At 56.5% G+C, this 26,927-nt stretch overlaps 1 protein-coding gene across 13 annotated transcripts in view; it reads left to right on the plus strand.

The window, feature by feature from the left end:
- uimc1 (ubiquitin interaction motif containing 1) overlaps positions 1-26,927 on the plus strand; it is a 180,147-nt gene that overhangs the window by 110,160 nt on the left and 43,060 nt on the right. For all 13 annotated transcript variants that reach the window (XR_013574194.1, XR_013574195.1, XM_078534822.1 and 10 more), the window contains 2 exons: positions 871-1,989; positions 2,647-2,699. Coding sequence is in view for 11 of the 13 variants with exons in the window: in XM_078534822.1 (XP_078390948.1) it covers positions 871-1,989; positions 2,647-2,699 (1,172 nt within the window). In the remaining 2 variants the exon portion in view is untranslated. The remainder of the gene's footprint in view (positions 1-870; positions 1,990-2,646; positions 2,700-26,927) is intronic.

Raw genomic sequence — 26,927 nt, forward strand, 5'->3', positions numbered from 1 at the left:
GCCGGGGAGTCAGACTCTCCGTTACTGACCAGCCGGGTGGTAAGGCTCTCCATTACTGACCAGCTGGGGAGCCAGACTCTCCATTACTGACCAGCTGGGTGGTAAGGCTCTCCATTACTGACCAGCCGGGTGGTAAGGCTCTCCATTACTGACCAGCCGGGGAGTCAGACTGTCCATTACTGACCTGCCGGGGGGTCAGACTCTCCATTACCGACCAGCCGGGGAGTCAGACTCTCCATTACTGACCAGCCGGGGGCTCAGACTCTCCATTACCGACCAGCCGGGGAGTCAGACTGTCCATTACTGACCTGCCAGGGGGTCAGACTCTCCATTACCGACCAGCCCGGGCTGGGGGGGGCATACTTTCCATTTCTGACCAGCCAGTCGAGGGAGGTGGTGGGCAGAGTGTCCATTATTGACCAGGTTGGCGGTCAGATGTCCATTACCGACCAGCCGGGGAAGAAGTAGCTGGTGTGCCTACTACTGACCAGCCAGATGAGCGGGGTGGCCAAAGTGTCATTAATGACCGGTCATGGGGCCAGACTCTTCATTACTGACCAGCCAAGTGGTCAGACTCTCCATTACTGACCAACTGGGGTAGGGGGGGTTTTCAGAGTGTCCACTACGGACCAGCCAGCGGAGGGAGGGGAGGGGGTCAGTGTGTTACTCTGACTCTGGGATTGGAAAGTGTGTGTCACCCTTTTACTCTGAGAAAAGATGGCTGAGAGGAGATTTGAGAGAGGTATTCTGCAGGGTACGGGATGAAGGAAGCAGAATGGCATTAGGTGAAATGCTCGTTTGGAGAGCTAGTGCAGACACGATGGGCCAAGTGGCCTCCTGCTTTGTAACAGTTCTGTGATTCTGTTTTAGACACACAGCCCAGAGAAGAGCTGGGTTGGTGATGAGTTGACACAGACTGTGACTGGCAGTAACCTCGGAGATTGTGTGACAACAGTGTGCAGTAAACATACCCCTGGTGATGCCTTGTCTCCTGACGGGGTAGAGTCCCAGTCCACCCATGGATTGACTGAGTTGGATAGGAGTGACCACGTCCTCAGCCCATTGGTGATTTTGGAGAAGTTGAGTGAAGAGGTTGTCCGATGTTCGCAGGAGTCCAGCATTGTCCTTTCTCCAGAAAAAGAATTGTCTCTCAGTTCGAGGTCCCCTGTGAGGAACCTCAAACCTTGGAATAATTGTTATCCTTCGCTAAATATCTCCCCGTGTCGGTGTGTGGACAACTCCAGAGGCTCCAAGGAGCAGTCTCCCAATCAGGCAGAGAAGGATTGGCGAGTGGTACCAAGTCAACGCAGCGTGCAGAAGAGCGAGCTAAGCACAAAGTCAGCATCAGACCAAGAAAGAGTGGCACAGCATTTCAGCAGTGCTGAGACTAAACTGTTGGAGGTGCAGGAGGAGGGAGATTGCAGTGGATCCCATCAGTTTGAAGTGGAGAACCTTCGCCTGGCATTGTCTGCAGTGAATGACTGGAGGAGGAGGGAGCTGCATGCTTCTGAACAGCTGTGTATACAGAGTGAAGGCTCAGCATCCTCCAAGTCCAATTCCCTTGGGGGACACATGACAGATGGTGGCGGGCTGGTTAATTATTTCTGGGGCATTCCGTTTTGCCCCAGCGGTTTGGACCCAGATCAGTACACAAGGGTTATCCTTTGCCAGCTGGAGACATATGAGAAATGTCTGAAACAAGCACAAAGCCAGCTCCTGCGGAAATTAGAATTCGGGCCACCAGTATTGCCAGCACCAGTTCCCAGGGAGGCTCAGCGGGCAAGGCGGGGACAGCAAGCACCAGAACAGTCCATCACCATGTCTAACCAAGACCAAGAGTCTGACAGAGAGAATGAGCAGGAAGTGGAGAGACAGGAGGAGCAAAGTCCTCCAGAACGTTCATCAGATGGTGAGGAATCGACTGAAGAGGCACAGATAGGCAGTGACGAGGTGGAGAGATGCTTAGTGGATGGAAACAGTCAGGAAAAGGTAATTGGTATACGCCGACCCTGCTCGCCGCGTCTGGCGCCGACCCCGCTCGCCGCGTCTGGTGCCGACCCCGCTCGCCGCGTCTGGCGCCGACCCCGCTCGCCGCGTCTGGCGCCGTCCCCGCTCGCCGCGTCTGGCGCCGTCCCCGCCTCGCCGCGTCTGGCGCCGTCCCCGCCTCGCCGCGTCTGGCGCCGACCCCGCTCGCCGCGTCTGGCGCCGACCCCGCTCGCCGCGTCTGGCGCCGTCCCCGCTCGCCGCGTCTGGCGCCATCCCCGCCTCGCCGCATCTGGCGCCGTCCCCGCCTCGCCGCGTCTGGCGCCGACCCCGCTCGCCGCGTCTGGCGCCGGCCCCGCTCGCCGCGTCTGGCGCCGTCCCCGCTCGCCGCGTCTGGCGCCGACGCCGCGTCTGGCGCCGACCCCGCTCGCCGCGTCTGGCGCCGTCCCCGCTCGCCGCGTCTGGCGCCGACGCCGCGTCTGGCGCCGACCCCGCTCGCCGTGTCTGGCGCCGGCCCCGCTCGCCGCGTCTGGCGCCGGCCCCGCTCGCCGCGTCTGGCGCCGGCCCCGCTTGCCCCGTCTGGCGCCGGCCCCGCTTGCCCCGTCTGGCGCCGGCCCTGCTCGCCCCGTCTGGCGCTGACCCCGCTCCTTATTTTCCTTCTAGTCTTCGGATTTGTTTGTTGAAGAAACTCCAGAGGAGGAAGAAAATGGCAAAAGGTACTGAAATCTAACAGCAGGTGCACACAGCCAGAGATCTTAATCTGCACTTCACATACCTCTGTGTCTTGGAAATATTGCAGAGCATTGGAAGGCAGTGTTGTGAGGTGTATGAGTGCTTGTATGTGTACCTGTGTGTGTGTGTGTGTATGGTGAGTGTGCCTGTGTGTATGCTGTTGGGGAGGCTGTGTTGTGAGGTATGCGTGTGTGTGTGTTGGTGGTGGGGCAGTATTGTGAGGTGTGCATGTGTTGGTGGGGAGTGGTGTTGTGAGGAGTGTGTGTTGATGGAGAGGCAATGATGTGAGGTGTGTGTGTAGGTTCAGGAGGCCGTTGTGAGTGTGTGTGTGTTTGTTCCATGGGGAGCTGTTGCTGTGAGGTGCATTTGTGTGTGTTGGTGGGGAGGCGGTGTTGAGTGTGTATGTTGGTCGGGAGGTCCTGTTCTGAGGTGTGTGTGTTGGTGGGGAGGTGGTGTTATGAAGAGTGAGGGTACGTTTGTGTGTGTTGGTGGGGAGGTGGTGTTATGAAGAGTGAGGGTACGTTTGTGTGTGTTGGTGGGGAGGAGGTGTTTGTGTGTGTGTTGGTGGGGAGGTAACGTTGGGAGGTGTGTGTGTGTTGGTCGGGAGGTCGTGTTCTGAGGTGTGTGTGTGTTGGTGAGGAGCTGGTGTTGTGGGTGTGTGTGTTGGTGGGGAGGTGGTGTTGTGAGTGTGTATTGGCATTGGTGGGGAAATGGTATGTGTGTGTTGGCGGGGAGGTGGTATTGTGAGTGTGTGTATGTTGGTTGGGAGACGGTGTTGAGAGTGTGTGTGTTGGTGGGGAGGCGGTGTTGTAAGTGTGTGTGTGTTGGTGGGGAGGCAGTGTTGTAAGTGTGTGTGTGCTGGTTGGGAGGCGGTGTTGAGAGTGTGTGTTCTGGTTGGGAGGCGGTGTTGTAAGTGTGTGTGTGTTGGTTGGGAGGCGGTGTTGTAAGTGTGTGTGTGCTGGTGGGGAGGCGGTGTTGAGAGTGTGTGTGTTGGTTGGGAGGCGGTGTTGTAAGTGTGTATGTGCTGGTGGGGAGGCGGTGTTGAGAGTGTGTGTTGGTTGGGAGGCGGTGTTGTGAGTGTGTGTATGTTGATTGGGAGACGGTGTTGAGAGTGTGTGTGTTGGTTGGGAGGCAGTGTTGTAAGTGTGTGTGTGCTGGTGGGGAGGCGGTGTTGAGAGTGTGTGTGCTGGTTGGGAGGCGGTGTTGTAAGTGTGTGTGTGCTGGTGGGGAGGCGGTGTTGAGAGTGTGTGTGTTGGTTGGGAGGCGGTGTTGAGAGTGTGTGTGTGTTGGTTGGGAGGTGGTGTTGTAAGTGTGTGTGTGCTGGTGGGGAGGCGGTGTTGAGAGTGTGTGTGTTGGTTGGGAGGCGGTGTTGTAAGTGTGTGTGTGCTGGTGGGGAGGCGGTGTTGTAAGTGTGTGTGTGTTGGTTGGGAGGCGGTGTTGTAAGTGTGTGTGTGCTGGTGGGGAGGCGGTGTTGAGAGTGTGTGTGTTGGTTGGGAGGCGGTGTTGTAAGTGTGTGTGTGCTGGTTGGGAGGCGGTGTGTGTGTGCCAGTTCCTTGACCCTAACCGCCTCCTCTTCACCATGGACGTCCAATCCCTCGACACCTCCATCCCCCACCAGAATGGTCTGAGGGCTCTCCGCTTCTTCCTTGAACAGAGGCCTGAACAATCCCCATCCACCACCACTCTCCTCCGTCTGGCTGAACTTGTTCTCTCACTGAACAATTTCTCCTTAAACTCATCTCACTTCCTCCAAATTAAAGGTGTGGCTATGGGTACCCGCATGGGCCCCAGTTATACCTGTCTCTTTATGGGGTATGTGGAACATTCCTTGTTCCAGTCCTACTCAGGCCCCCTCCCACAAATCTTTCTCCGGTACATCGATGATTACTTCGGTGCTGCTTCATGCTGTCGTCGGGACCTGGAAAATTTGATCAATTTTGCTTCCCACCCCTCCATCATTTTCACATGGTCCATCACCGACACTTCCCTTCCCTTCCTTGACCCCCCGTCTCAATTTCTGGTGATAGACTGTCCACCAATATCCATTACAAGCCCACCGACTCCCACAGCCACCTCGACTACAGCTCCTCACACCCTGCTTCCTGTAAGGACTCCATCCCATTCTCTCAGTTCCTTCGCCTCTGTCGCATCTGTTCTGTTGATGCCACTTTCAAAAACAGTTCCTCTGACATGTCTTCCTTCTTCCGTAACCGAGGTTTTCCACCCATGGTGGTTGCCAGGGCCCTCAACCGTGTCCGGCCCATCTCCTGCGCATCCGCCCTCACGCCTTCTCCTCCCTCCCAGAACCATGATAGGGTCCCCCTTGTCCTCACTTATCACCCCACCAGCCTCCGCATTCAAAGGATCATCCTCCGCCATTTCTGCCAACTCCAGCATGATGCCACCACCAAACACATCTTCCCTTCACCCCCCCGGCGGCATTCTGCAGGGATTGTTCCCTCCGGGACACCCTGGTCCACTCCTCCATCACCCCCTACACCTCAACCCCCTCCCATGGCACCTTCCCATGCAACTGCAGAAGGTGCAACACCTGCCCCTTTACTTCCCCCCTCCTCACCATCCAAGGGCCCAAACACTCCTTTCAAGTGAAGCAGCATTCCCAATGCGGTCTCCTCTACATTGGAGAGACCAAACGCAGACTGGGTGACCGCTTTGCAGAACACCTTCGGTCTGTCCGCAAGCATGACCCAGACCTCCCTGTCGCTTGCCATTTCAATACTCTACCCTGCTCTCATGCCCACATGTCCGTCCTTGTCCTGATGTAATGTTCCAGTGAAGCTCAACACAAACTGGAGGAACAGCACCTCATCTTCCAACTAGGCACTTTACAGCCTTCCGGACTTAACATTGAGTTCAACAACTTCAGATCGTGAACTCTCTCCTCCATCCCCACCCCCTTTCCGATCCCGCTTTTTCATAATAATTTATATATATTTTTTAATATACTTTTCTTTTCCCACCTATTTCTATTATTATTTTTAAATGTATTTCCATCCATTGTTTTATCTCCACCTTTTAGCCTATTTTGATCCCTCAACCACTCCCCCACCACCACCGCCCCCACCACCTCTCCTCACCCCTCCCCACCCCCCTTTACCTTATTTGTGTGTGTGTATTGGTTGGGAGGTGGTGTTGTGAGCGTGTGTATGTTGGTTGGGAGGCGGTTTCTATGTGTTGGTTGGGAGGCGGTGTGTGTGTGTTGGTTGGGAGGCTGTGTGTGTTGGTTGGGAGGCAGTGTGTGTTGGTTGGAAGGCGGTGTTGTGTGTGTGTGTGTGTGTGTGTTGGTTGGGAGGTGGTGTGTGTGTGTATTGGTTGGTGGGGAGATGGCGCTGTGAGGTTTGTGTTTCTGTGTGTGTGTTGGTAGGGAGGGGGTATTGGGAGGTATGTGTGTGTGTTGGTGGGGAGGCGGTGTAAGGTGTGTGTTGGTGGGGAGGCGGTGTTGTGAGGTCCGTGTGTGTGTTGGTGGGGAGGTGGCGTTGTGAGGTCTCTGTGTGTGTGTTGGTGGGGAGGTGGTGTTGTGAGTGTGCGTGTGGGGAGGTGGTGTTATGAGGTCTGTGAGGTGTGTGTGTGTTGGTGGGGAGGCGGTGTTATGAGGTATGTATGTTGATGGGGAGGTGGTGTTGTGAGGTCTGTGTGGGTGTGTTGGTGTGGAGGTGGTGTTGTGAGGTGTATGTGTGTGTTGGTGGGGAGGCGGTGTTGTGAGTATGTGTGTGTGTTGGTGGGGAGGTGGTGTTGTGAGGTATGTGTGTTGGTGGGGAGGCGGTGTTGTGAGGTATGTGTGTGTTAGTGGGAAGGCGATGTTGTGAGTATGTGTGTGTGTTGGTGGGGAGGTGGTGTTGTGAGGTATGTGTGTGTGTTGGTGGGGAGGTGGTGTGAGTGTGTGTGTTGGTGGGGAGGTGGTGTTGTGAGTCTGTTTGTTGGTGGGGAGGTGGTGTGAGTGTGTGTGTTGGTGGAGAAGTGGTGTGAGTGTTGGTGGGGAGGCGGTATTGGGAGGTATGTGTGTGTGTTGGTGAGGAGGCGGTATTGGGAGGTATGTCTGTGTGTTGGTGGGGAGGTGGTGTTGAAAGGTATGTGTGTGTTGGTGGGGAGGCGGTATTGTGAGGTATGTGTGTGTAGGTGGGGAGGCGGTGTTGTGAGGTATGTGTGTGTGTTGGTGGGGAGGCGGTGTTGTGAGGTCGGTGTGTGTGTTGGTGGGGAGGCGGTGTTGTGAGGTCGGTGTGTGTTGGTGGGGAGGCAGTGTTGTGAGGTATGTGTGTGTTGGGGGGGAGGCGGTGTTGTGAGGTATGTGTGTGTTGGTGGGGAGGTGGTGATGTGAGTGTGTGTGTGTGTTGGTGGGGAGGCGATGTTGTGAGGTCGGTGTGTGTTGGCGGGGAGGCGCTGTTGTGAGGTGTTTGTGTTGGTGGGGAGGCGGTATTGGGAGGTATGTGTGTGTGTTGGTGGGGAGGCGGTGTTGTGAGTGTGTGTGTTGGTGGGGAGGTGGTGTTGTGAGGTGTGTGTGTGTTGGTGGAGAGGTGGTGTGAGTGTGTGTGTTGGTGGGGAGGTGGTGGTGTGAGTGTGTGTGTTGGTGGGGAGGTGGTGTGAGTGTGTGTGTTGGTGGGGAAGTGGTGTGAGTGTGTGTGTTGGTGGGGAGGCGGTGTTGGGAGGTATGTGTGTGTGTTGGTGGGGAGGCGGTGTTGTGAGGTATGTGTGTGTGTTGGTGGGGAGGTGGTGTGAGTGTGTGTGTTGGTGGGGAGGTGGTGTTGTGAGTGTGTGTGTTGGTGGGGAGGTGGTGTGAGTGTGTGTGTTGGTGGAGAAGTGGTGTGAGTGTTGGTGGGGAGGCGGTATTGGGAGGTATGTGTGTGTGTTGGTGAGGAGGCGGTATTGGGAGGTATGTCTGTGTGTTGGTGGGGAGGTGGTGTTGAAAGGTATGTGTGTGTTGGTGGGGAGGCGGTATTGTGAGGTATGTGTGTGTAGGTGGGGAGGCGGTGTTGTGAGGTATGTGTGTGTGTTGGTGGGGAGGCGGTGTTGTGAGGTCGGTGTGTGTTGGTGGGGAGGCGGTGTTGTGAGGCATGTGTGTGTTGGTGGGGAGGCGCTGTTGTGAGGTGTTTGTGTTGGTGGGGAGGCGGTATTGGGAGGTATGTGTGTGTGTTGGTGGGGAGGCGGTGTTGTGAGTGTGTGTGTTGGTGGGGAGGTGGTGTTGTGAGGTGTGTGTGTGTTGGTGCGGAGGTGGTGTGAGTGTGTGTTGATGGGGAGGTGGTGTGAGTGAGTGTGTGTTGGTGGAGAGGTGGTGTGAGTGTGTGTGTTGGTGGGGAGGTGGTGGTGTGAGTGTGTGTGTTGGTGGGGAGGTGGTGTGAGTGTGTGTGTTGGTGGGGAAGTGGTGTGAGTGTGTGTGTTGGTGGGGAGGCGGTGTTGGGAGGTATGTGTGTGTGTTGGTGGGGAGGCGGTGTTGTGAGGTATGTGTGTGTGTTGGTGGGGAGGTGGTGTGAGTGTGTGTGTTGGTGGGGAGGTGGTGTTGTGAGTGTGTGTGTTGGTGGGGAGGTGGTGTTGTGAGGTATGTTTGTGTTGGTGTAGAGGTGGTGTTGTGAGGTATGTGTGTGTTGGTGGGGAGGCGGTGTTGTGAGGTATGTTTGTGTAGGTGGGGAGGCGGTGTTGTGAGGTCGGTGTGTGTGTTGGTGTGGAGGCGGTGTTGTGAGGTCGGTGTGTGTTGGTGGGGAGGCGGTGTTGGTGGGGAGGCGGTGTTGTGAGGTATGTGTGTGTTGGTGGGGAGGCGGTGTTGTGAGGTATGTGTGTGTGTTGGTGGGGATACGGTGTTGTGAGGTCGGTGTGTGTGTTGGTGGAGAGGCGGTGTTGTGAGGTATGTGTGTGTTGGTGGGGAGGCGGTGTTGTGAGGTATGTGTGTGTTGGCGGGGAGGAGGTGTTGTGAGGTATGTGTGTGTTGGTGGGGAGGCGGTATTGGGAGGTATGTGTGTGTGTTGGTGGGGAGGCGGTATTGTGAGGTATGTGTGTGTTGGCGGAGAGGTGGCGTTGTGAGGTATGTGTGTGTTGGTGGGGAGGCGGTATTGGGAGGTATGTGTGTGTGTTGGTGGGGAGGCGGTATTGGGAGGTATGTGTGTGTGTTGGTGGGGAGGTGGTGTGAGTGTGTGTGTTGGTGGGGAGGTGGTGTTGTGAGTGTGTGTGTTGGTGGGGAGGTGGTGTGAGTGTGTGTGTTGGTGGGGAGGCGGTATTGGGAGGTATGTGTGTGTGTTGGTGGGGAGGCGGTGTTGTGAGGTCGGTGTGTGTTGGTGGGGAGGCAGCGTTGTGAGGTATGTGTGTATTGGTGGGGAGGCGGTGTTGTGAGGTATGTGTGTGTGTTGGTGGGGAGGCGGTGTTGTGAGGTCGGTGTGTGTTGGTGGAGAGGCGGCGTTGTGAGGTATGTGTGTATTGGTGGGGAGGCGGTGTTGTGAGGTATGTGTGTGTGTTGGTGGGGAGGCGGTGTTGTGAGGTCGGTGTGTGTGTTGGTGGGGAGGCGGTTTTGTGAGGTACGTGTGTGTTGGAGGGGAGGCAGTGTTGTGAGGTATCTGTGTGTCGGTGGGGAGGCGGTGTTGTCAGATATGTGTGTGTTGGTGGGGAGGTGGTGTTGTGAGGTATGTGTGTGTTGGTGGGGAGGTGGTGTTGTGAGGTATGTGTGTGTTGGTGGGGAGGCGGTGTTGTGAGGTATGTTTGTGTAGGTGGGGAGGCGGTGTTGTGAGGTCGGTGTGTGTGTTGGTGTGGAGGCGGTGTTGTGAGGTCGGTGTGTGTTGGTGGGGAGGCGGTGTTGGTGGGGAGGCGGTGTTGTGAGGTATGTGTGTGTTGGTGGGGAGGCGGTGTTGTGAGGTATGTGTGTGTGTTGGTGGGGATACGGTGTAGTGAGGTCGGTGTGTGTGTTGGTGGGGAGGTGGTGTTGTGAGGTCTGTGTGTGTGTTGTTGGTGTGGAGGTAGTGTTGTGAGGTATGTGTCTGTGTTGGTGGGGAGGTGGTGTTGTGAGGTATGTGTGTGTTGGTGGGGAGACGGTGTAGTGAGGTCGGTGTGTGTGTTGGTGGGGAGGTGGTGTTGTGAGGTCTGTGTGTGTGTTGTTGGTGTGGAGGTAGTGTTGTGAGGTATGTGTCTGTGTTGCCGGGGAGGTGGTGTGAGTCTGTGTGTTGGTGGGGAGGTGGTGTTGTGAGTGTGATGGTTGGTGGGGAGGTGGTGTGAGTGTGTGTGTTGGTGGGGAAGTGGTGTGAGTGTGTGTTGCTGGGGACGTGGTGTTGTGATTGTCTGTTGGCAGGGATGTGGTGTTGTGATTGTCTGTTGGCAGGGATGTGGTGTTGTGAGGTATGTGTGTGTTGGTGGGGAGGCGGTGTTGTGAGGTATGTGTGTGTTGGTTGGGAGGCGGTGTTGTGAGGTCTGTGTGTGTGTTGGTGTGGAGGCGGTGTTGTGAGGTCGGTGTGTGTTGGTGGGGAGGCGGTGTTGTTAGGTCGGTGTGTGTTGGTGGGGAGGCGGTGTTGTGAGGTATGTGTGTGTTGGTGGGAAGGCGGTGTTGTGAGGTCTGTGTGTGTGTTGGTGGGGAGGCGGTGTTGTGAGGTCGGTGTGTGTTTTGGTGGGGAGGCGTTCTTGTGAGGTCGGTGTGTGTTGGCGAGGAGGCGGTGTTGTGATGTATGTGTGTGTTGGTGGGGAGGCAGTGTTGTGAGGTATGTGTGTTGGTGGGGAGGCGGTGTTGTGAGGTATGTGTGTGTTGGTGGGGAGGCGGTGTTGTGAGGTATGTGTGTGTTGGTGGGGAGGCGGTGTTGTGAGGTATGTGTGTGTTGGTGGGGAGGCGGTATTGGGTGGTATGTGTGTGTGTTGGTGGGGAGGGGGTATTGGGAGGTATGTGTGTGTGTTGGTGGGGAGGTGGTGTGAGTGTGTGTGTTGGTGGGGAGGTGGTGTTGTGGTGTTGTGAGTGTGTTTGTTGGTGGGGAGGTGGTGTGAGTGTGTGTGTTGGTGGGGAAGTGGTGTGAGTGTGTGTGTTGGTGGGGAGGCGGTATTGGGAGGTATGCGTGTGTGTTGGTGGGGAGGCGGTATTGGGAGGTATGTGTGTGTGTTGGTGGGGTGGTGGTGTGATTGTGTGTGTTGGCGGGGAGGTGTTGTTGTGAGTGTGTGTGTTGGTGCGGAGGTGGTGTTGTGAGGTATGTGTGTGTTGGTGGGGAGGTGGTGTTGTGAGGTCGGTGTGTGTGTTGGTGTAGAGGCGGTGTTGTGAGGTCAGTGTGTGTTGGTGGGGAGGCGGTGTTGTGAGGTCGGTGTGTGTTGGTGGGGAGGTGGTGTTGTGAGGTATGTGTGTATTGGTGGGGAGGCGGTGTTGTGAGGTGTGTGTGTTGGTGGGGAGGCGGTATTGGGAGGTATGTGTGTGTGTTGGTGGGGAGGCGGTGTTGTGAGTGTGTGTGTTGGTGGGGACGTGGTGTTGAAAGGTATGTGTGTGTTGGTGGGGAGGCGATATTGTGAGGTATGTGTGTGTAGGTGGGGAGGCGGTGTTGTGAGGTCGGTGTGTGTGTTGGTGTGGAGGCGGTGTTGTGAGGTCGGTGTGTGTTGGTGGGGAGGTGGTGTTGTGAGGTCGGTGTGTGTTGGTAGGGAGGTGGTGTTGTGAGGTATGTATGTGTTGGTGGGGAGGTGGTGTTGTGAGGTCGGTGTGTGTTGGTGGGGAGGCGGTATTGGGAGGTATGTGTGTGTGTTGGTGGGGAGGCGGTGTTGTGAGTGTGTGTGTGTTGGTGGGGAGGTGGTGTTGTGAGGTATGTGTGTGTTGGTGGGGAGGCGGTGCTGTGAGGTCGGTGTGTGTGTTGGTGGGGAGGTGGTGTTGTGAGGTCTGTGTGTGTGTTGGTGGGGAGGCGGTGTTCTGAGGTCGGTGTGTGTTGGTGGGGAGGCCGTGTTGTGAGGCATGTGTGTGTTGGTGGGGAGGCGGTGTTAGGTATGTGTGTGTGTTGGTGGGGAGGTAGTGTTGTGAGGCATGTGTGTGTTGGTGGGGAGGCGGTGTTGTGAGGTCTGTGTGTGTGTTGGTGTGGAGGTATTGTTGTGAGGTATGTGTGTGTGTTGGTGGGGAGGCCGTGTTGTGAGGCATGTGTGTGTTGGTGGGGAGGCGGTGTTGTGAGGTCTGTGTGTGTGTTGGTGGGGAGGTAGTGTTGTGAGGTACGTGTGTGTGTTGGTGGGGAGGCCGTGTTGTGAGGCATGTGTGTGTTGGTGGGGAGGCGGTGTTGTGAGGTATGTGTGTGTGTTGGTGGGGAGGCCGTGTTGTGAGGTTGGTGTGTGTGTTGGTGTGGAGGCGGTGTTGTGAGGTCGGTGTGTGTTGGTGGGGAGGTGGTGTTGTGAGGTCGGTGTGTGTTGGTGGGGAGGTGGTGTTTTGAGGTCGGTGTGTGTTGGTGGGGAGGCGGTGTTGTGAGGTATGTGTGTTGGTCGGGAGGCGGTGTTGTGAGGTATGTGTGTGTGTTGGTGGGGAGGCGGTGTTGTGAGGTCGGTCTGTGTTGGTGGGGAGGTGGTGTTGTGAGGTATGTGTGTGTTGGTGGGGAGGCGGTGTTGTGAGGTATGTGTGTGTGTTGGTGGGGAGGCGGTGTTGTGAGGTCGGTGTGTGTGTTGGTGGGGAGGCGGTGTTGTGAGGTCGGTGTGTGTTGGTGGGGAGGCAGTGTTGTGAGGTATGTGTGTGTTGGTGGGGAGGCGGTGTTGTGAGGTATGTGTGTGTTGGTTGGGAGGCGGTGTTGTGAGGTCGGTGTGTGTGTTGGTGTGGAGGCGGTGTTGTGAGGTGTGTGTGTTGGGGGGGAGGCGGTGTTGTGAGGTATGTGTGTGTTGGTGTGGAGGCGGTGTTGTGAGGTGTGTGTGTTGGTGGGGAGGCAGTGTTGTGAGGTATGTGTGTGTTGGTGGGGAGGCGGTGTTGTGAGGTCGGTGTGTGTTGGTGGGGAGGTGGTGATGTGAGTGTGTGTGTTGGTGGGGAGGTGGTGATGTGAGGTATGTGTGTGTGTTGGCGGGGAGGTGGTGTGAGTGTGTGTGTTGGTGGGGAGGTGGTGTGAGTGTGTGTGTTGGTGGGGAGGTGGTGTTATGAGTGTGTGTGTTGGTGGGGAGGTGGTGTGAGTGTGTGTGTTGGTGGGGAAGTGGTGTGAGTGTGTGTGTTGGTGGGGAGGCGGTATTGGGAGGTATGTGTGTGTGTTGGTGGTGAGGCGGTATTGGGAGGTATGTGTGTGTGTTGGTGGGGAGGTGGTGTGAGTGTGTGTGTTGGTGGGGAGGTGGTGTTGTGAGGTATGTTTGTGTTGGTGGGGAGGTGGTGTTGTGAGGTATGTGTGTGTTGGTGGGGAGGCGGTGTTGTGAGGTATGTGTGTGTAGGTGGGGAGGCGGTGTTGTGAGGTCGGTGTGTGTGTTGGTGTGGAGGCGGTGGTGTGAGGTATGTGTGTGTTGGTGGGGAGGCGGTGTTGTGAGGTAGGTGTGTGTTGGTGGGGAGGCGGTGTTGTGAGGTATGTGTGTGTTGGTGGGGAGGCGGTGTTGTGAGGTATGTGTGTGTGTTGGTGGGGAGGCGTTGTTGTGAGGTCGGTGTGTGTTGGTGGGGAGGCGGTGTTGTGAGGTATGTGTGTGTTGGTGGGGAGGCAGTGTTGTGAGGTATGTGTGTTGGTGTGGAGGCGGTGTTGTGAGGTATGTGTGTGTTGACGGGGAGGTGGTGTTGTGAGGTATGTGTGTGTTGGTGGGGAGGCGGGTTGGGAGGTATGTGTGTGTGTTGGTGGGGAGGCGGTATTGGTAGATATGTATGTGTGTTGATGGGGAGGTGGTGTGAGTGTGTGTGTTGGTGGGGAGGTGGTGTGAGTGTGTGTGTTGGTGGGGAGGCGGTATTGGGAGGTATGTGTGTGTGTTGGTGGGGAGGCGGTGTTGTGAGTATGTGTGTGTGTTGGTGGGGAGGCGGTGTTGTGAGTATGTGTGTGTGTTGGTGGGGAGGTGGTGTTGTGAGGTATGTGTGTGTTGGTGGGGAGGTGGTGTTGTGAGGTATGTGTGTGTTGGTGGGGAGGTGGTGTTGTGAGGTATGTGTGTGTTGGTGGGGAAGTGGTGTGTGTGTTGGTGGGGAGGTGGTGTTGTGAGGTATGTGTGTGTTGGTGGGGAAGTGGTGTTGTGAGTGTGTGTTGATGGGGAGGTGGTGTTGTGAGTGTGTGTTGGTGGGGAGGTGGTGTGAGTGTGTGTGTTGGTGGGGAGGTGGTGTTGTGAGTGTGTGTTGATTGGGAGGTGTTGTGATGTGTGTTTTGGTGGGGAGGTGGTGTGAGTATGTGTGTTGGTGGGGAGGTGGTGTTGCGAGTGTGTGTTGATGGGGATGTGGTGTTGCGAGTGTGTGTTGATGGGGATGTGGTGTTGTGAGTGTGTGTTGGTGGGGAGGTGTTGTGAGTGTGTGTGTTGGTGGGGAGGTGGTGTTGTGAGTGTGTGTTGGTGGGGATGTGGTGTTGTGAGTGTGTGTTGGTGGGGATGTGGTGTGAGTGTGTGTGTTGGTGGGGAGGTGGTGTTGTGAGTGTGTGTGTTGGTTGGGAGGTGGTGTGAGTGTGTGTGTTGGTGGGGAGGAGGTATTCGGAGGTATGTGTGTGTGTTGGTGGGGAGGCGGTATTGGGAGGTATGTGTGTGTGTTGGTGGGGAGGTGGTGTGAGTGTGTGTGTTGGTGGGGAGGTGGTGTTGTGAGTGTGTGTGTTGGTGGGGAGGTGGTGTTGTGAGGTATGTGTGTGTTGGTGGGGAGGTGGTGTTGTGAGGTATGTGTGTGTTTGTGGGGAGGCGGTGTTCTGAGGTCGGTGTGTGTTGGTGTGGAGGCGGTGTTGTGAGGTCGGTGTGTGTTGGTGTGGAGGCGGTGTTGTGAGGTCGGTGTGTGTTGGTGGGGAGGCGGTGTTGTGAGGTATGTGTGTGTTGGTGGGGAGGCGGTGTTGTGAGGTATGTGTGTGTTGGTGGAGAGGCCCTGTTGTGAGGTCGGTGTGTGTGTTGGTGGGGAGGTAGTGTTGTGAGGTCTGTGTGTGTGTGTTGGTGGGGAGGTGGTGTGAGTGTGTGTGTTGGTGGGGAGGTGGTGTGAGTGTGTGTGTTGGTGGGGCGGTGGTGTGAGTGTGTGTGTTGATGTGGAGCTGGTGTGAGTGTGTGTGTTGGTGGGGAGGTGGTGTGAGTGTGTGTTTTGGTGGGGAGGTGGTGTGAGTGTGTGTGTTGGTGGGGAGGTGGTGTGAGTGTGTGTTGGTGGGGAGGTGGTGTGAGTGTGTGTTGGTGGGGACGTGGTGTGAGAGTTTGTGTGTTGGTGGGGATGTGGTGTGAGTGTGTGTGTGTTGATGGGGAAGCGGTGTTGTGAGTGTGTGTGTTGGTGGGGCGGTGGTGTGAGTGTGTGTGTTGATGTGGTGCTGGTGTGAGTGTGTATGTTGGTGGGGAGGTGGTGTGAGTGTGTGTGTTGGTGGGGAGGTGGTGTTGTGAGTGTGTGTGTTGGTGGGGAGGTGGTGTGAGTGTGTGTTGGTGGGGAGGAGGTGTGAGTGTGTGTGTTGATGTGGAGCTGGTGTGAGTGTGTGTGTTGGTGGGGAGGTAGTGTGAGTGTGTGTGTTGATGTGGAGCTGCTGTGAGTGTGTGTGTTGGTGGGGAGGTGGTGTAAGTGTGTGTGTTGGTAGGGATGTGGTGTGAGTGTGTGTGTGTTGATGGGGAGGCGGTGTTGTGAGTGTGTGTGTTGGTGGGGCGGTGGTGTGAGTGTGTGTGTTGATGTGGAGCTGGTGTGAGTGTGTGTGTTGGTGGGGAGATGGTGTGAGTGTGTGTGTTGGTGGGGAGGTGGTGTGAGTGTGTGTGTTGGTGGGGAGGTGGTGTGAGTATGTGTGTTGGTGGGGAGGTGGTGTGAGTGTGTGTGTTGGTTGGGAGGTGGTGTGAGTGTGTGTGTTGGTGGGGAAGTGGTGTGAGTGTGTGTGTTGGTGGGGAGGCGGTATTGGGAGGTATGTATGTGTGTTGGTGGGGAGGCGGTATTGTGAGGTATGTGTGTGTTGGTGGGGAGGTGAGTGTGTGTGTTGGTGGGGAGGTGGTGATGTGAGGTATGTGTGTGTGTTGGCGGGGAGGTGGTGTGAGTGTGTGTGTTGGTGTGGAGGCGGTGTTTTGAGTGTGTGTGTGTTGGTGGGGAGGTGGTGTTGTGAGGCATGTGTGTGTTGGTGGGGAGGCGGTGTTGTGAGGTATGTGTGTGTTGGTGGGGAGGCGGTGTTGTGAGGTATGTGTGTGTTGGTGGGGACGTGGTGTTGTGAGGTATGTGTGTGTTGGTGGGGAGGCGGTATTGTGAGGTGGTGTGAGTGTTGGTGCGGAGGTGGTGTGAGTGTGTGTGTTGGTGGGGAGGTGGTGTTGTGAGTGTGTGTGTTGGTGGAGAGGTGGTGTGAGTGTGTGTGTTGGTGGGGAAGTGGTGTGAGTGTGTTTGTTGGTGGGGCGGAGGTATTGGGCGGTATGTGTGTGTGTTGGCGGGGAGGCGGTATTGGGAGGTATGTGTGTGTGTTGGTGGGGAGGTGGTGTGAGTGTGTGTGTTGGTGGGGAGGTGGTGTTGTGAGTGTGTGTGTTGGTGGAGAGGTGGTGTTGTGAGGTATGTATGTGTTGGTGGGGAGGTGGTGTTGTGAGGTATGTGTGTGTTGGTGTGGTGGCGGTGTTGTGAGGTATGTGTGTGTTGGTGGGGAGGCGGTGTTGTGAGGTTGGTGTGTGTGTTGGAGTGGAGGCGGTGTTGTGAGGTCGGTGTGTGTTGGTGGGGATGCGGTGTTGTGAGGTCGGTGTGTGTTGATGGGGAGGCGGTGTTGTGAGGTATGTGTGTGTTGGTGGGGAGGCGGTGTTGTGAGGTCGGTGTGTGTTGGTGGGGAGGCGGTGTTGTGAGGTATGTGTGTGTTGGTGGGGAGGCGGTGTTGTGAGGTATGTGTGTGTTGGTGGGGAGGTGGTGTTGTGAGGTATGTGTGTGTTGGTGGGGAGGCGGTGTGAGGTCGGTGTGTGTGTTGGTGGGGAGGTGGTGTTGTGAGGTCTGTGTGTGTGTGTTGGTAGTGTTGTGAGGTATGTGTGTGTGTTGGCGGGGAGGTGGTGTGAGTGTGTGTGTTGGTGGGGAGGTGGTGTGAGTGTGTGTGTTGGTGGCGAGGTGGTGGTGTGAGTGTGTGTGTTGGTGGGGAGGTGGTGTGAGTGTGTGAGTTGGTGGGGTGGTGGTGTGAGTGTGTGTGTGTTGATGGGGAGGCGGTGTTGTGAGTGTGTGTGTTGGTGGGGCGATGGTGTGAGTGTGTGTGTTGGTGGGGAGCTGGTGTGAGTGTGTGTGTTGGTGGGGAGGTGGTGTGAGTGTGTGTGTGTGTTGATGGGGAGGCAGTGTTGTGAGTGTGTGTTGGTGGGGAGGCGGTGTTGTGTGTGTGTTGATGGGGAGGCAGTGTTAGGTCTGTGTTGGCGGGGAGGCAATGTGTGTGTTGATGTGGAGGCGGGGTGTGTGTGTGTTGATGGGGAGGCAGTGTTAGGTATGTGAGGTGCGTGTGTGTGTTGGCGGGGAGGCAATGTTAGGTCTGTGAGGTGTGTGTGTGTTGGCGGGGAGGCAATGTTAGGTCTGTGAGGTGTGTGTGTGTTGATGGGGAGGCAGTGTTAGGTCTTTGAGGTGTGTGTGTGTGTTGGCGGGGAGGCGGTGTTGTGTGTTGATGGGGAGGCAGTGTTAGGTCTGTGAGGTGTGTGTGTGTTGATGGGGAGGCAGTGTTTGGTCTGTGAGGTGAGTGTGTGTGTTGGCGATGAAGCGGTGTTGTCTGTGTGTTGATGGGGAGGCGGTATGTGTGACTGTTGATGCGGAGGCAGTGTGTGTGTGTTGATGGGGAGGCGGCATGTGTGTGTGTTGATGGAGAGGCAGTGTGTGTGTCTTGATGGGGAGGCGGTGTGTGTGTGTGTTGATGGGGAGGCAGTGCTAGGTCTGTGAGGTGAGTGTGTGTGTTGGCGGGGAGGCGGTGTTGTATGTGTGTTGATGGGGAGGCGGTGTGTGTGTGTTGATGGGGAGGCGGTGTTAGGTCTGTTAGGTGTGTGCGTGTTGATGGGGATGCGGTGTGTGTGTGTTGATGGGAGGCGGTGTTAGGTCTGTGAGGTGTGTGTGTGTCTTGATGGGGAGGCGGTATGTGTGTGTTGATGGGGAGGCGGTGTGTGTGTGTTGATGGGGAGGCAGTGTTAGGTCTGTGAGGTGCGTGTGTGTTGATGGAGAGGCAGTGTTAGGTCTGTGAGGTGAGTGTGTGTGTTGGCGGGGAGGCGGTCTGTGTGTGTTGATGGGGAGGCGGTGTGTGTGTGTTGATGGGGAGGCAGTGTGTGTGTGTTGATGGGGAGGTGGTGTTAGGTCTGTGAGGTGTGTGTGTGTTGATGGGGAGGCGGTATGTGTGTGTTGATAGGGAGACGGTATGTGTGTGTTGATGGGGAGATGGTATGTGTGTGTTGATGGGGAGGCGGTGTTGCGTGTGTGTTGATGGGCAGGCGGTGTTGTGTGTGGGTTGATGGGGAGGCGGTGTTGTGTGTGTGTTGATGGGGAGGCGGTGTGTGTGTTGGCGGGGAGGCGGTGTGTGTGTGTTGGCGGGGAGGCGGTGTGTGTGTTGATGGGGAGGCAGTGTTAGGTCTGTGAGGTGAGTGTGTGTTGGCGGGGAGGCAGTGTTAGGTCTGTGAGGTGTGTGTGTGTTGATGGGGAGGCAGTGTGTGTGTGTTGATGGGGAGGCAGTGTGTGTGTGTTGATGGGGAGGCAGTGTTAGGTCTGTGAGGTGTGTGTGTGTTGGCGGGGAGGCGGTGTGTGTTGATGGGGAGGCAGTGTTAGGTCTGTGAGGTGAGTGTGTGTTGGCGGGGAGGCGGTGTTGTGTGTGTATTGATGGGGAGGCAGTGTTAGGTATGTGAGGTGTGTGTGTTGGCGGGAAGGCGGTGTTGTGTGTGTATTGATGGTGTGGCGGTGTGTGTGTGTTGATGGGGAGGCAGTGTGCGTGTGTTCATGGGGAGCCAATGGGTGTGTGTTGATGGGGAGGCGGTGTGTTAGTGTGTTGATGGGGAGGCAGTGTGTGTGTGTGTGTGTTGATGGGGAGGCGGTGTTGTGTGTGTGTTGATGGGGAGGCGGTGTGTGTGTGTGTTGATGGGGAGGCAATGTTAGGTCTGTGAGGTGTGTGTGTGTTGATGGGGAGGCGGTGTGTGTGTGTGTTGATGGGGAGGCAGTGTTAGGTCTGTGAGGTGAGTGTCTGTGTTGGCGGGGAAGCGGTGTTGTGTGTGTGTTGATGGGGAGGCGGTGTGTGTGTGTTGATGGGGAGGCGGTGTTAGGTCTGTGAGGTGTGTGTGTGTTGATGGGGAGGCGGTGTGTGTGTGTGTTGATGGGGAGGCTTTGTAAGGTCTGTGAGGTGTGTGTGTGTTGATGGGGAGGCGGTGTGTGCGTGTTGATGGGGTGGCCGTGTGTGTGTGTTGTTGGGGAGGCGGTGTGTGTGTGTTGATGGGGAGGTGGTGTGTGTGTGTTGATGGGGAGGCAGTGTTGTGTGTGTGTTGGTGGGGAGGCGGTGTGTGTGTGTTGATGGGGAGGCGGTGTAAGGTCTGTGAGGTGTGTGTGTGTTGATGGGGAGGCGGTGTTGTGTGTGTGTTGGCGGGGAGGTGGTGCGTGTGTGTTGATGGGGAGGCAGTGTTAGGTCTGTGAGGTGTGTGTGTGTTGATGGGGATGCGGTGTGTGTGTGTTGATGGGAGGCGGTGTGTGTGTGTTGATGGGAGGCAGTGTGTGTGTGTTGATGGGAGGCGGTGTTAGGTCTGTGAGGTGTGTGTGTGTTGATGGGGATGCGGTGTGTGTGTGTTGATGGGAGGCGGTGTTAGGTCTGTGAGGTGTGTGTGTGTTGATGGGGATGCGGTGTGTGTGTGTTGATGGGAGGCGGTGTTAGGTCTGTGAGGTGTGTGTGTGTTGATGGGGAGGCGGTGTGTGTGTGTTGATGGGAGGCGGTGTTAGGTCTGTGAGGTTTGTGTGTGTTGATGGGGAGGCAGTGTTAGGTCTGTGAGGTGTGTGTGTGTTGATGGGGATGCGGTGTGTGTGTGTTGATGGGAGGCGGTGTTAGGTCTGTGAGGTGTGTGTGTGTTGATGGGGAGGCAGTGTTAGGTCTGTGAGGTGAGTGTGTGTTGGCGGGGAGGCGGTGTGTGTGTGTTGATGGGGAGGCAGTGTTAGGTCTGTGAGGTGTGTGTGTGTTGATGGGGAGGCAGTGTTAGGTCTGTGAGGTGAGTGTGTGTGTTGGCGGGGAGGCGGTGTTGTGTGTTGATGGGGAAGCAGTGTTAGGTCTGTGAGGTGAGTGTGTGTTGGCAGGGAGGCGGTGTGTGTGTGTTGATGGGGAGGCGGTGTTAGGTCTGTGAGGTGTGTGTGTGTGTTGATGGGTAGGCGTTGTGTGCATGTTGATGGGGCGTCAGTGTGTGTGTGTTGATGGAGAGGCGGTGTGTGTGTGTTGATGGGGCGTTAGTGTGTGTGTGTTGATGGGGAGGCGGTGTGTGTGTGTTGATGGGGAGGCGGTGTGTGTGTGTTGATGGGGAGGCAGTGTTAGGTCTGTGAGGTGTGTGTGTTGATGGGCAGGCGGTGTGTGTGTGTTGATGGGGAGGTAGTGTTAGGTCTGTGAGGTGTGTGTGTGTTGATGGGGAGGCAGTGTTAGGTCTGTGAGGTGAGTGTGTGTTGGCGGGGAGGCGGTGTGTGTGTGTTGATGGGGAGGCGATGTGTGTGTGTTGATGGGGAGGTGGTGTGTGTGTGTTGATGGGGAGGCATTGTGTGTGTGTTGATGGGGAGGCGGTGTTAGGTCTGTGAGGTGTGTGTGTGTTGATGGGGAGGCGGTATGTGTGTGTTGATGGGGAAGTGGTGTTGCGTGTGTGTTGATGGGGAGGCGGTGTGTGTGTGTGTTGATGGGGAGGCGGTGTTGTGTCTATTGATGGGGAGGCAGTGTTAGGTCTGTGAGGTGTGTGTGTGTTGGCGGGGAGGCGGTGTGTGTGTGTTGATGGGGAGGCAGTGTTAGGTCTGTGATGTGTGTGTGTGTTGGCGGGGAGGCAGTGTTAGGTCTGTGAGGTGTGTGTGTGTTGGCGGGGAGGCAGTGTTAGGTCTGTGAGGTGTGTGTGTGTTGATGGGGAGGCAGTGTTAGATCTGTGAGGTGTGTGTGTGTTGATGGGGAGGTGGTGTGTGTGTGTTGATGGGGAGGCAGTGTTGTGTGTGTGTTGGTGGGGAGGCGGTGTGTGTGTGTTGATGGGGAGGCGGTGTAAGGTCTGTGAGGTGTGTGTGTGTTGATGGGGAGGCGGTGTTGTGTGTGTGTTGGCGGGGAGGTGGTGCGTGTGTGTTGATGGGGAGGCAGTGTTAGGTCTGTGAGGTGTGTGTGTGTTGATGGGGATGCGGTGTGTGTGTGTTGATGGGAGGCGGTGTGTGTGTGTTGATGGGAGGCAGTGTGTGTGTGTTGATGGGAGGCGGTGTTAGGTCTGTGAGGTGTGTGTGTGTTGATGGGGATGCGGTGTGTGTGTGTTGATGGGAGGCGGTGTTAGGTCTGTGAGGTGTGTGTGTGTTGATGGGGATGCGGTGTGTGTGTGTTGATGGGAGGCGGTGTTAGGTCTGTGAGGTGTGTGTGTGTTGATGGGGAGGCGGTGTGTGTGTGTTGATGGGAGGCGGTGTTAGGTCTGTGAGGTTTGTGTGTGTTGATGGGGAGGCAGTGTTAGGTCTGTGAGGTGTGTGTGTGTTGATGGGGATGCGGTGTGTGTGTGTTGATGGGAGGCGGTGTTAGGTCTGTGAGGTGTGTGTGTGTTGATGGGGAGGCAGTGTTAGGTCTGTGAGGTGAGTGTGTGTTGGCGGGGAGGCGGTGTGTGTGTGTTGATGGGGAGGCAGTGTTAGGTCTGTGAGGTGTGTGTGTGTTGATGGGGAGGCAGTGTTAGGTCTGTGAGGTGAGTGTGTGTGTTGGCGGGGAGGCGGTGTTGTGTGTTGATGGGGAAGCAGTGTTAGGTCTGTGAGGTGAGTGTGTGTTGGCAGGGAGGCGGTGTGTGTGTGTTGATGGGGAGGCGGTGTTAGGTCTGTGAGGTGTGTGTGTGTGTTGATGGGTAGGCGTTGTGTGCATGTTGATGGGGCGTCAGTGTGTGTGTGTTGATGGAGAGGCGGTGTGTGTGTGTTGATGGGGCGTTAGTGTGTGTGTGTTGATGGGGAGGCGGTGTGTGTGTGTTGATGGGGAGGCGGTGTGTGTGTGTTGATGGGGAGGCAGTGTTAGGTCTGTGAGGTGTGTGTGTTGATGGGCAGGCGGTGTGTGTGTGTTGATGGGGAGGTAGTGTTAGGTCTGTGAGGTGTGTGTGTGTTGATGGGGAGGCAGTGTTAGGTCTGTGAGGTGAGTGTGTGTTGGCGGGGAGGCGGTGTGTGTGTGTTGATGGGGAGGCGATGTGTGTGTGTTGATGGGGAGGTGGTGTGTGTGTGTTGATGGGGAGGCATTGTGTGTGTGTTGATGGGGAGGCGGTGTTAGGTCTGTGAGGTGTGTGTGTGTTGATGGGGAGGCGGTATGTGTGTGTTGATGGGGAAGTGGTGTTGCGTGTGTGTTGATGGGGAGGCGGTGTGTGTGTGTGTTGATGGGGAGGCGGTGTTGTGTCTATTGATGGGGAGGCAGTGTTAGGTCTGTGAGGTGTGTGTGTGTTGGCGGGGAGGCGGTGTGTGTGTGTTGATGGGGAGGCAGTGTTAGGTCTGTGATGTGTGTGTGTGTTGGCGGGGAGGCAGTGTTAGGTCTGTGAGGTGTGTGTGTGTTGGCGGGGAGGCAGTGTTAGGTCTGTGAGGTGTGTGTGTGTTGATGGGGAGGCAGTGTTAGATCTGTGAGGTGTGTGTGTGTGTGTTGGCGGGGAGGCGGTGTTGTGTGTGTGTTGATGGGGAGGCAGTGTTAGGTCTGTGAGGTGTGTGTGTGTTGATGGGGAGGCAGTATAGGTCTGTGAGGTGAGTGTGTGTGTTGGCGGGGAGGCGGTGTGTGTGTATTGAACAGGAGGCGGTGTGTGTGTGTTGATGGGGAGGCAGTGTGTGTGTGTTCATGGGGAGGCAGTGGGTGTGTGATGATGGGGAGGCGGTGTGTTAGTGTGTTGATGGGGAGGCAGTGTGTGTGTGTGTGTTAATGGGGAGGCGGTGTTAGTTCTGTGAGGTGTGTGTGTGTTGATGGGGAGGCGGTGTGTGTGTGTTGATGGGGAGGCGGTGTTAGGTCTGTGAGGTGTGTGTGTGTTGATGGGGAGGCGGTATGTGTGTGTTGATGGGGAAGTGGTGTGTGTGTGTTGATGGGGCGTCAGTGTGTGTGTGTTGATGGGGAGACGGTGTGTGTGTGTTGATGGGGCGTCAGTGTGTGTGTGTTGATGGGGAGGCGGTGTGTGTGTGTTGATGGGGAGGCGGTGTGTGTGTGTTGATGGGGAGGCGGTGTGTGTGTGTTGATGGGAGGCGGTGTTAGGTCTGTGAGGTGTGTGTGTGTTGATGGGGATGCGGTGTGTGTGTGTTGATGGGAGGCGGTGTTAGGTCTGTGAGGTGTGTGTGTGTTGATGGGGAGGCGGTGTGTGTGTGTTGATGGGAGGCGGTGTTAGGTCTGTGAGGTTTGTGTGTGTTGATGGGGAGGCAGTGTTAGGTCTGTGAGGTGTGTGTGTGTTGATGGGGATGCGGTGTGTGTGTGTTGATGGGAGGCGGTGTTAGGTCTGTGAGGTGTGTGTGTGTTGATGGGGAGGCAGTGTTAGGTCTGTGAGGTGAGTGTGTGTTGGCGGGGAGGCGGTGTGTGTGTGTTGATGGGGAGGCAGTGTTAGGTCTGTGAGGTGTGTGTGTGTTGATGGGGAGGCAGTGTTAGGTCTGTGAGGTGAGTGTGTGTGTTGGCGGGGAGGCGGTGTTGTGTGTTGATGGGGAAGCAGTGTTAGGTCTGTGAGGTGAGTGTGTGTTGGCAGGGAGGCGGTGTGTGTGTGTTGATGGGGAGGCGGTGTTAGGTCTGTGAGGTGTGTGTGTGTGTTGATGGGTAGGCGTTGTGTGCATGTTGATGGGGCGTCAGTGTGTGTGTGTTGATGGAGAGGCGGTGTGTGTGTGTTGATGGGGCGTTAGTGTGTGTGTGTTGATGGGGAGGCGGTGTGTGTGTGTTGATGGGGAGGCGGTGTGTGTGTGTTGATGGGGAGGCAGTGTTAGGTCTGTGAGGTGTGTGTGTTGATGGGCAGGCGGTGTGTGTGTGTTGATGGGGAGGTAGTGTTAGGTCTGTGAGGTGTGTGTGTGTTGATGGGGAGGCAGTGTTAGGTCTGTGAGGTGAGTGTGTGTTGGCGGGGAGGCGGTGTGTGTGTGTTGATGGGGAGGCGATGTGTGTGTGTTGATGGGGAGGTGGTGTGTGTGTGTTGATGGGGAGGCATTGTGTGTGTGTTGATGGGGAGGCGGTGTTAGGTCTGTGAGGTGTGTGTGTGTTGATGGGGAGGCGGTATGTGTGTGTTGATGGGGAAGTGGTGTTGCGTGTGTGTTGATGGGGAGGCGGTGTGTGTGTGTGTTGATGGGGAGGCGGTGTTGTGTCTATTGATGGGGAGGCAGTGTTAGGTCTGTGAGGTGTGTGTGTGTTGGCGGGGAGGCGGTGTGTGTGTGTTGATGGGGAGGCAGTGTTAGGTCTGTGATGTGTGTGTGTGTTGGCGGGGAGGCAGTGTTAGGTCTGTGAGGTGTGTGTGTGTTGGCGGGGAGGCAGTGTTAGGTCTGTGAGGTGTGTGTGTGTTGATGGGGAGGCAGTGTTAGATCTGTGAGGTGTGTGTGTGTGTGTTGGCGGGGAGGCGGTGTTGTGTGTGTGTTGATGGGGAGGCAGTGTTAGGTCTGTGAGGTGTGTGTGTGTTGATGGGGAGGCAGTATAGGTCTGTGAGGTGAGTGTGTGTGTTGGCGGGGAGGCGGTGTGTGTGTATTGAACAGGAGGCGGTGTGTGTGTGTTGATGGGGAGGCAGTGTGTGTGTGTTCATGGGGAGGCAGTGGGTGTGTGATGATGGGGAGGCGGTGTGTTAGTGTGTTGATGGGGAGGCAGTGTGTGTGTGTGTGTTAATGGGGAGGCGGTGTTAGTTCTGTGAGGTGTGTGTGTGTTGATGGGGAGGCGGTGTGTGTGTGTTGATGGGGAGGCGGTGTTAGGTCTGTGAGGTGTGTGTGTGTTGATGGGGAGGCGGTATGTGTGTGTTGATGGGGAAGTGGTGTGTGTGTGTTGATGGGGCGTCAGTGTGTGTGTGTTGATGGGGAGACGGTGTGTGTGTGTTGATGGGGCGTCAGTGTGTGTGTGTTGATGGGGAGGCGGTGTGTGTGTGTTGATGGGGAGGCGGTGTGTGTGTGTTGATGGGGAGGCGGGGTGTGTGTGTTGGCGGGGATGTGGTGTGTGTGTGTTGATGGGGAGGCAGTGTTAGGTCTGTGAGGTGTGTGTGTTGATGGGCAGGCGGTGTGTGTGTGTTGATGGGGAGGTAGTGTTAGGTCTGTGAGGTGTGTGTGTGTTGATGGGGAGGCAGTGTTAGGTCTGTGAGGTGAGTGTCTGTGTTGGCGGGGAGGCGGTGTGTGTGTGTTGATGGGGAGGCGATGTGTGTGTGTTGATGGGGAGGCGGTGTGTGTGTGTTGATGGGGAGGCATTGTGTGTGTGTTGATGGGGAGGCGGTGTTAGGTCTGTGAGGTGTGTGTGTGTTGATGGGGAGGCGGTATGTGTGTGTTGATGGGGAAGTGGTGTTGTGTGTGTGTTGATGGGGAGGCGGTGTGTGTGTGTGTTGATGGGGAGGCGGTGTTGTGTCTATTGATGGGGAGGCAGTGTTAGGTCTGTGAGGTGTGTGTGTGTTGGCGGGGAGGCGGTGTTTGTGTGTTGATGGGGAGGCAGTGTTAGGTCTGTGAGGTGTGTGTGTGTTGGCGGGGAGGCAGTGTTAGGTCTGTGAGGTGTGTGTGTGTTGATGAGGAGGCTGTGTGTGTGTGTTGATGGGGAGGCAGTGTTAGATCTGTGAGGTGTGTGTGTGTGTGTTGGTGGGGAGGCGGTGTTGTGTGTGTGTTGGCGGGGAGGCAGTGTTAGGTCTGTGAGGTGTGTGTGTGTTGATGGGGAGGCAGTGTGTGTGTGTTGATGGGGTGGCAGTGTTAGGTCTGTGAGGTGTGTGTGTGTTGATGGGGAGGCAGTATAGTTCTGTGAGGTGAGTGTGTGTGTTGGCGGGGAGGCGGTGTGTGTGTATTGAACAGGAGGCGGTGTGTGTGTGTTGATGGGGAGGCAGTGTTAGGTCTGTGAGGTGAGTGTGTGTTGGCGGGGAGGCGGTGTGTGTGTGTTGAAGGGGAGGCGGTGTGTGTGTGTGTTGATGGGGAGGCGGTGTTGTGTCTATTGATGGGGAGGCAGTGTTAGGTCTGTGAGGTGTGTGTGTGTTGGCGGGGAGGCGGTGTTGTGTGTGTGTTGATGGGGAGGCAGTGTTAGGTCTGTGATGTGTGTGTGTGTTGGCGGGGAGGCAGTGTTAGGTCTGTGAGGTGTGTGTGTGTTGGCGGGGAGGCAGTGTTAGGTCTGTGAGGTGTGTGTGTGTTGATGGGGAGGCAGTGTGTGTGTGTTGATGGGGTGGCAGTGTTAGATCTGTGAGGTGTGTGTGTGTGTGTTGGCGGGGAGGCGGTGTTGTGTGTGTGTTGATGGGGAGGCAGTGTTAGGTCTGTGAGGTGCGTGTGTGTTGATGGGGAGGCAGTATAGGTCTGTGAGGTGAGTGTGTGTGTTGGCGGGGAGGCGGTGTGTGTGTATTGAACAGGAGGCGGTGTGTGTGTGTTGATGGGGAGGCAGTGTGTGTGTGTTCATGGGGAGGCAGTGGGTGTGTGTTGATGGGGAGGCGGTGTGTTAGTGTGTTGATGGGGAGGCAGTGTGTGTGTGTGTGTTGATGGGGAGGCAGTGTGTGTGTGTTGATGGGGAGGCGGTGTGTGTGTGTGTTGATGGGGAGGCAGTGTTAGGTCTGTGAGGTGAGTGTGTGTGTTGGCGGGGAGGCGGTGTTGTGTGTGTGTTGATGGGGAGGCGGTGTGTGTGTGTTGATGGGGAGGCGGTGTGTGTTGATGGGGAGGCAGTGTTAGGTCTGTGAGGTGAGTGTGTGTGTTGGCGGGGAGGCGGTGTTGTGTGTGTGTTGATGGGGAGGCGGTGTGTGTGTGTTAATGGGGAGGCGGTGTTAGTTCTGTGAGGTGTGTGTGTGTTGATGGGGAGGCGGTGTGTGTGTGTTGATGGGGAGGCGGTGTTAGGTCTGTGAGGTGTGTGTGTGTTGATGGGTAGGCGTTGTGTGCATGTTGATGGGGCGTCAGTGTGTGTGTGTTGATGGGGAGGCGGTGTTGT

Source organism: Cetorhinus maximus, unplaced genomic scaffold (assembly GCF_964194155.1).
Source record: "Cetorhinus maximus unplaced genomic scaffold, sCetMax3.hap1.1 HAP1_SCAFFOLD_115, whole genome shotgun sequence".
Classification (NCBI taxonomy): Eukaryota; Metazoa; Chordata; class Chondrichthyes; order Lamniformes; family Cetorhinidae; genus Cetorhinus; species Cetorhinus maximus.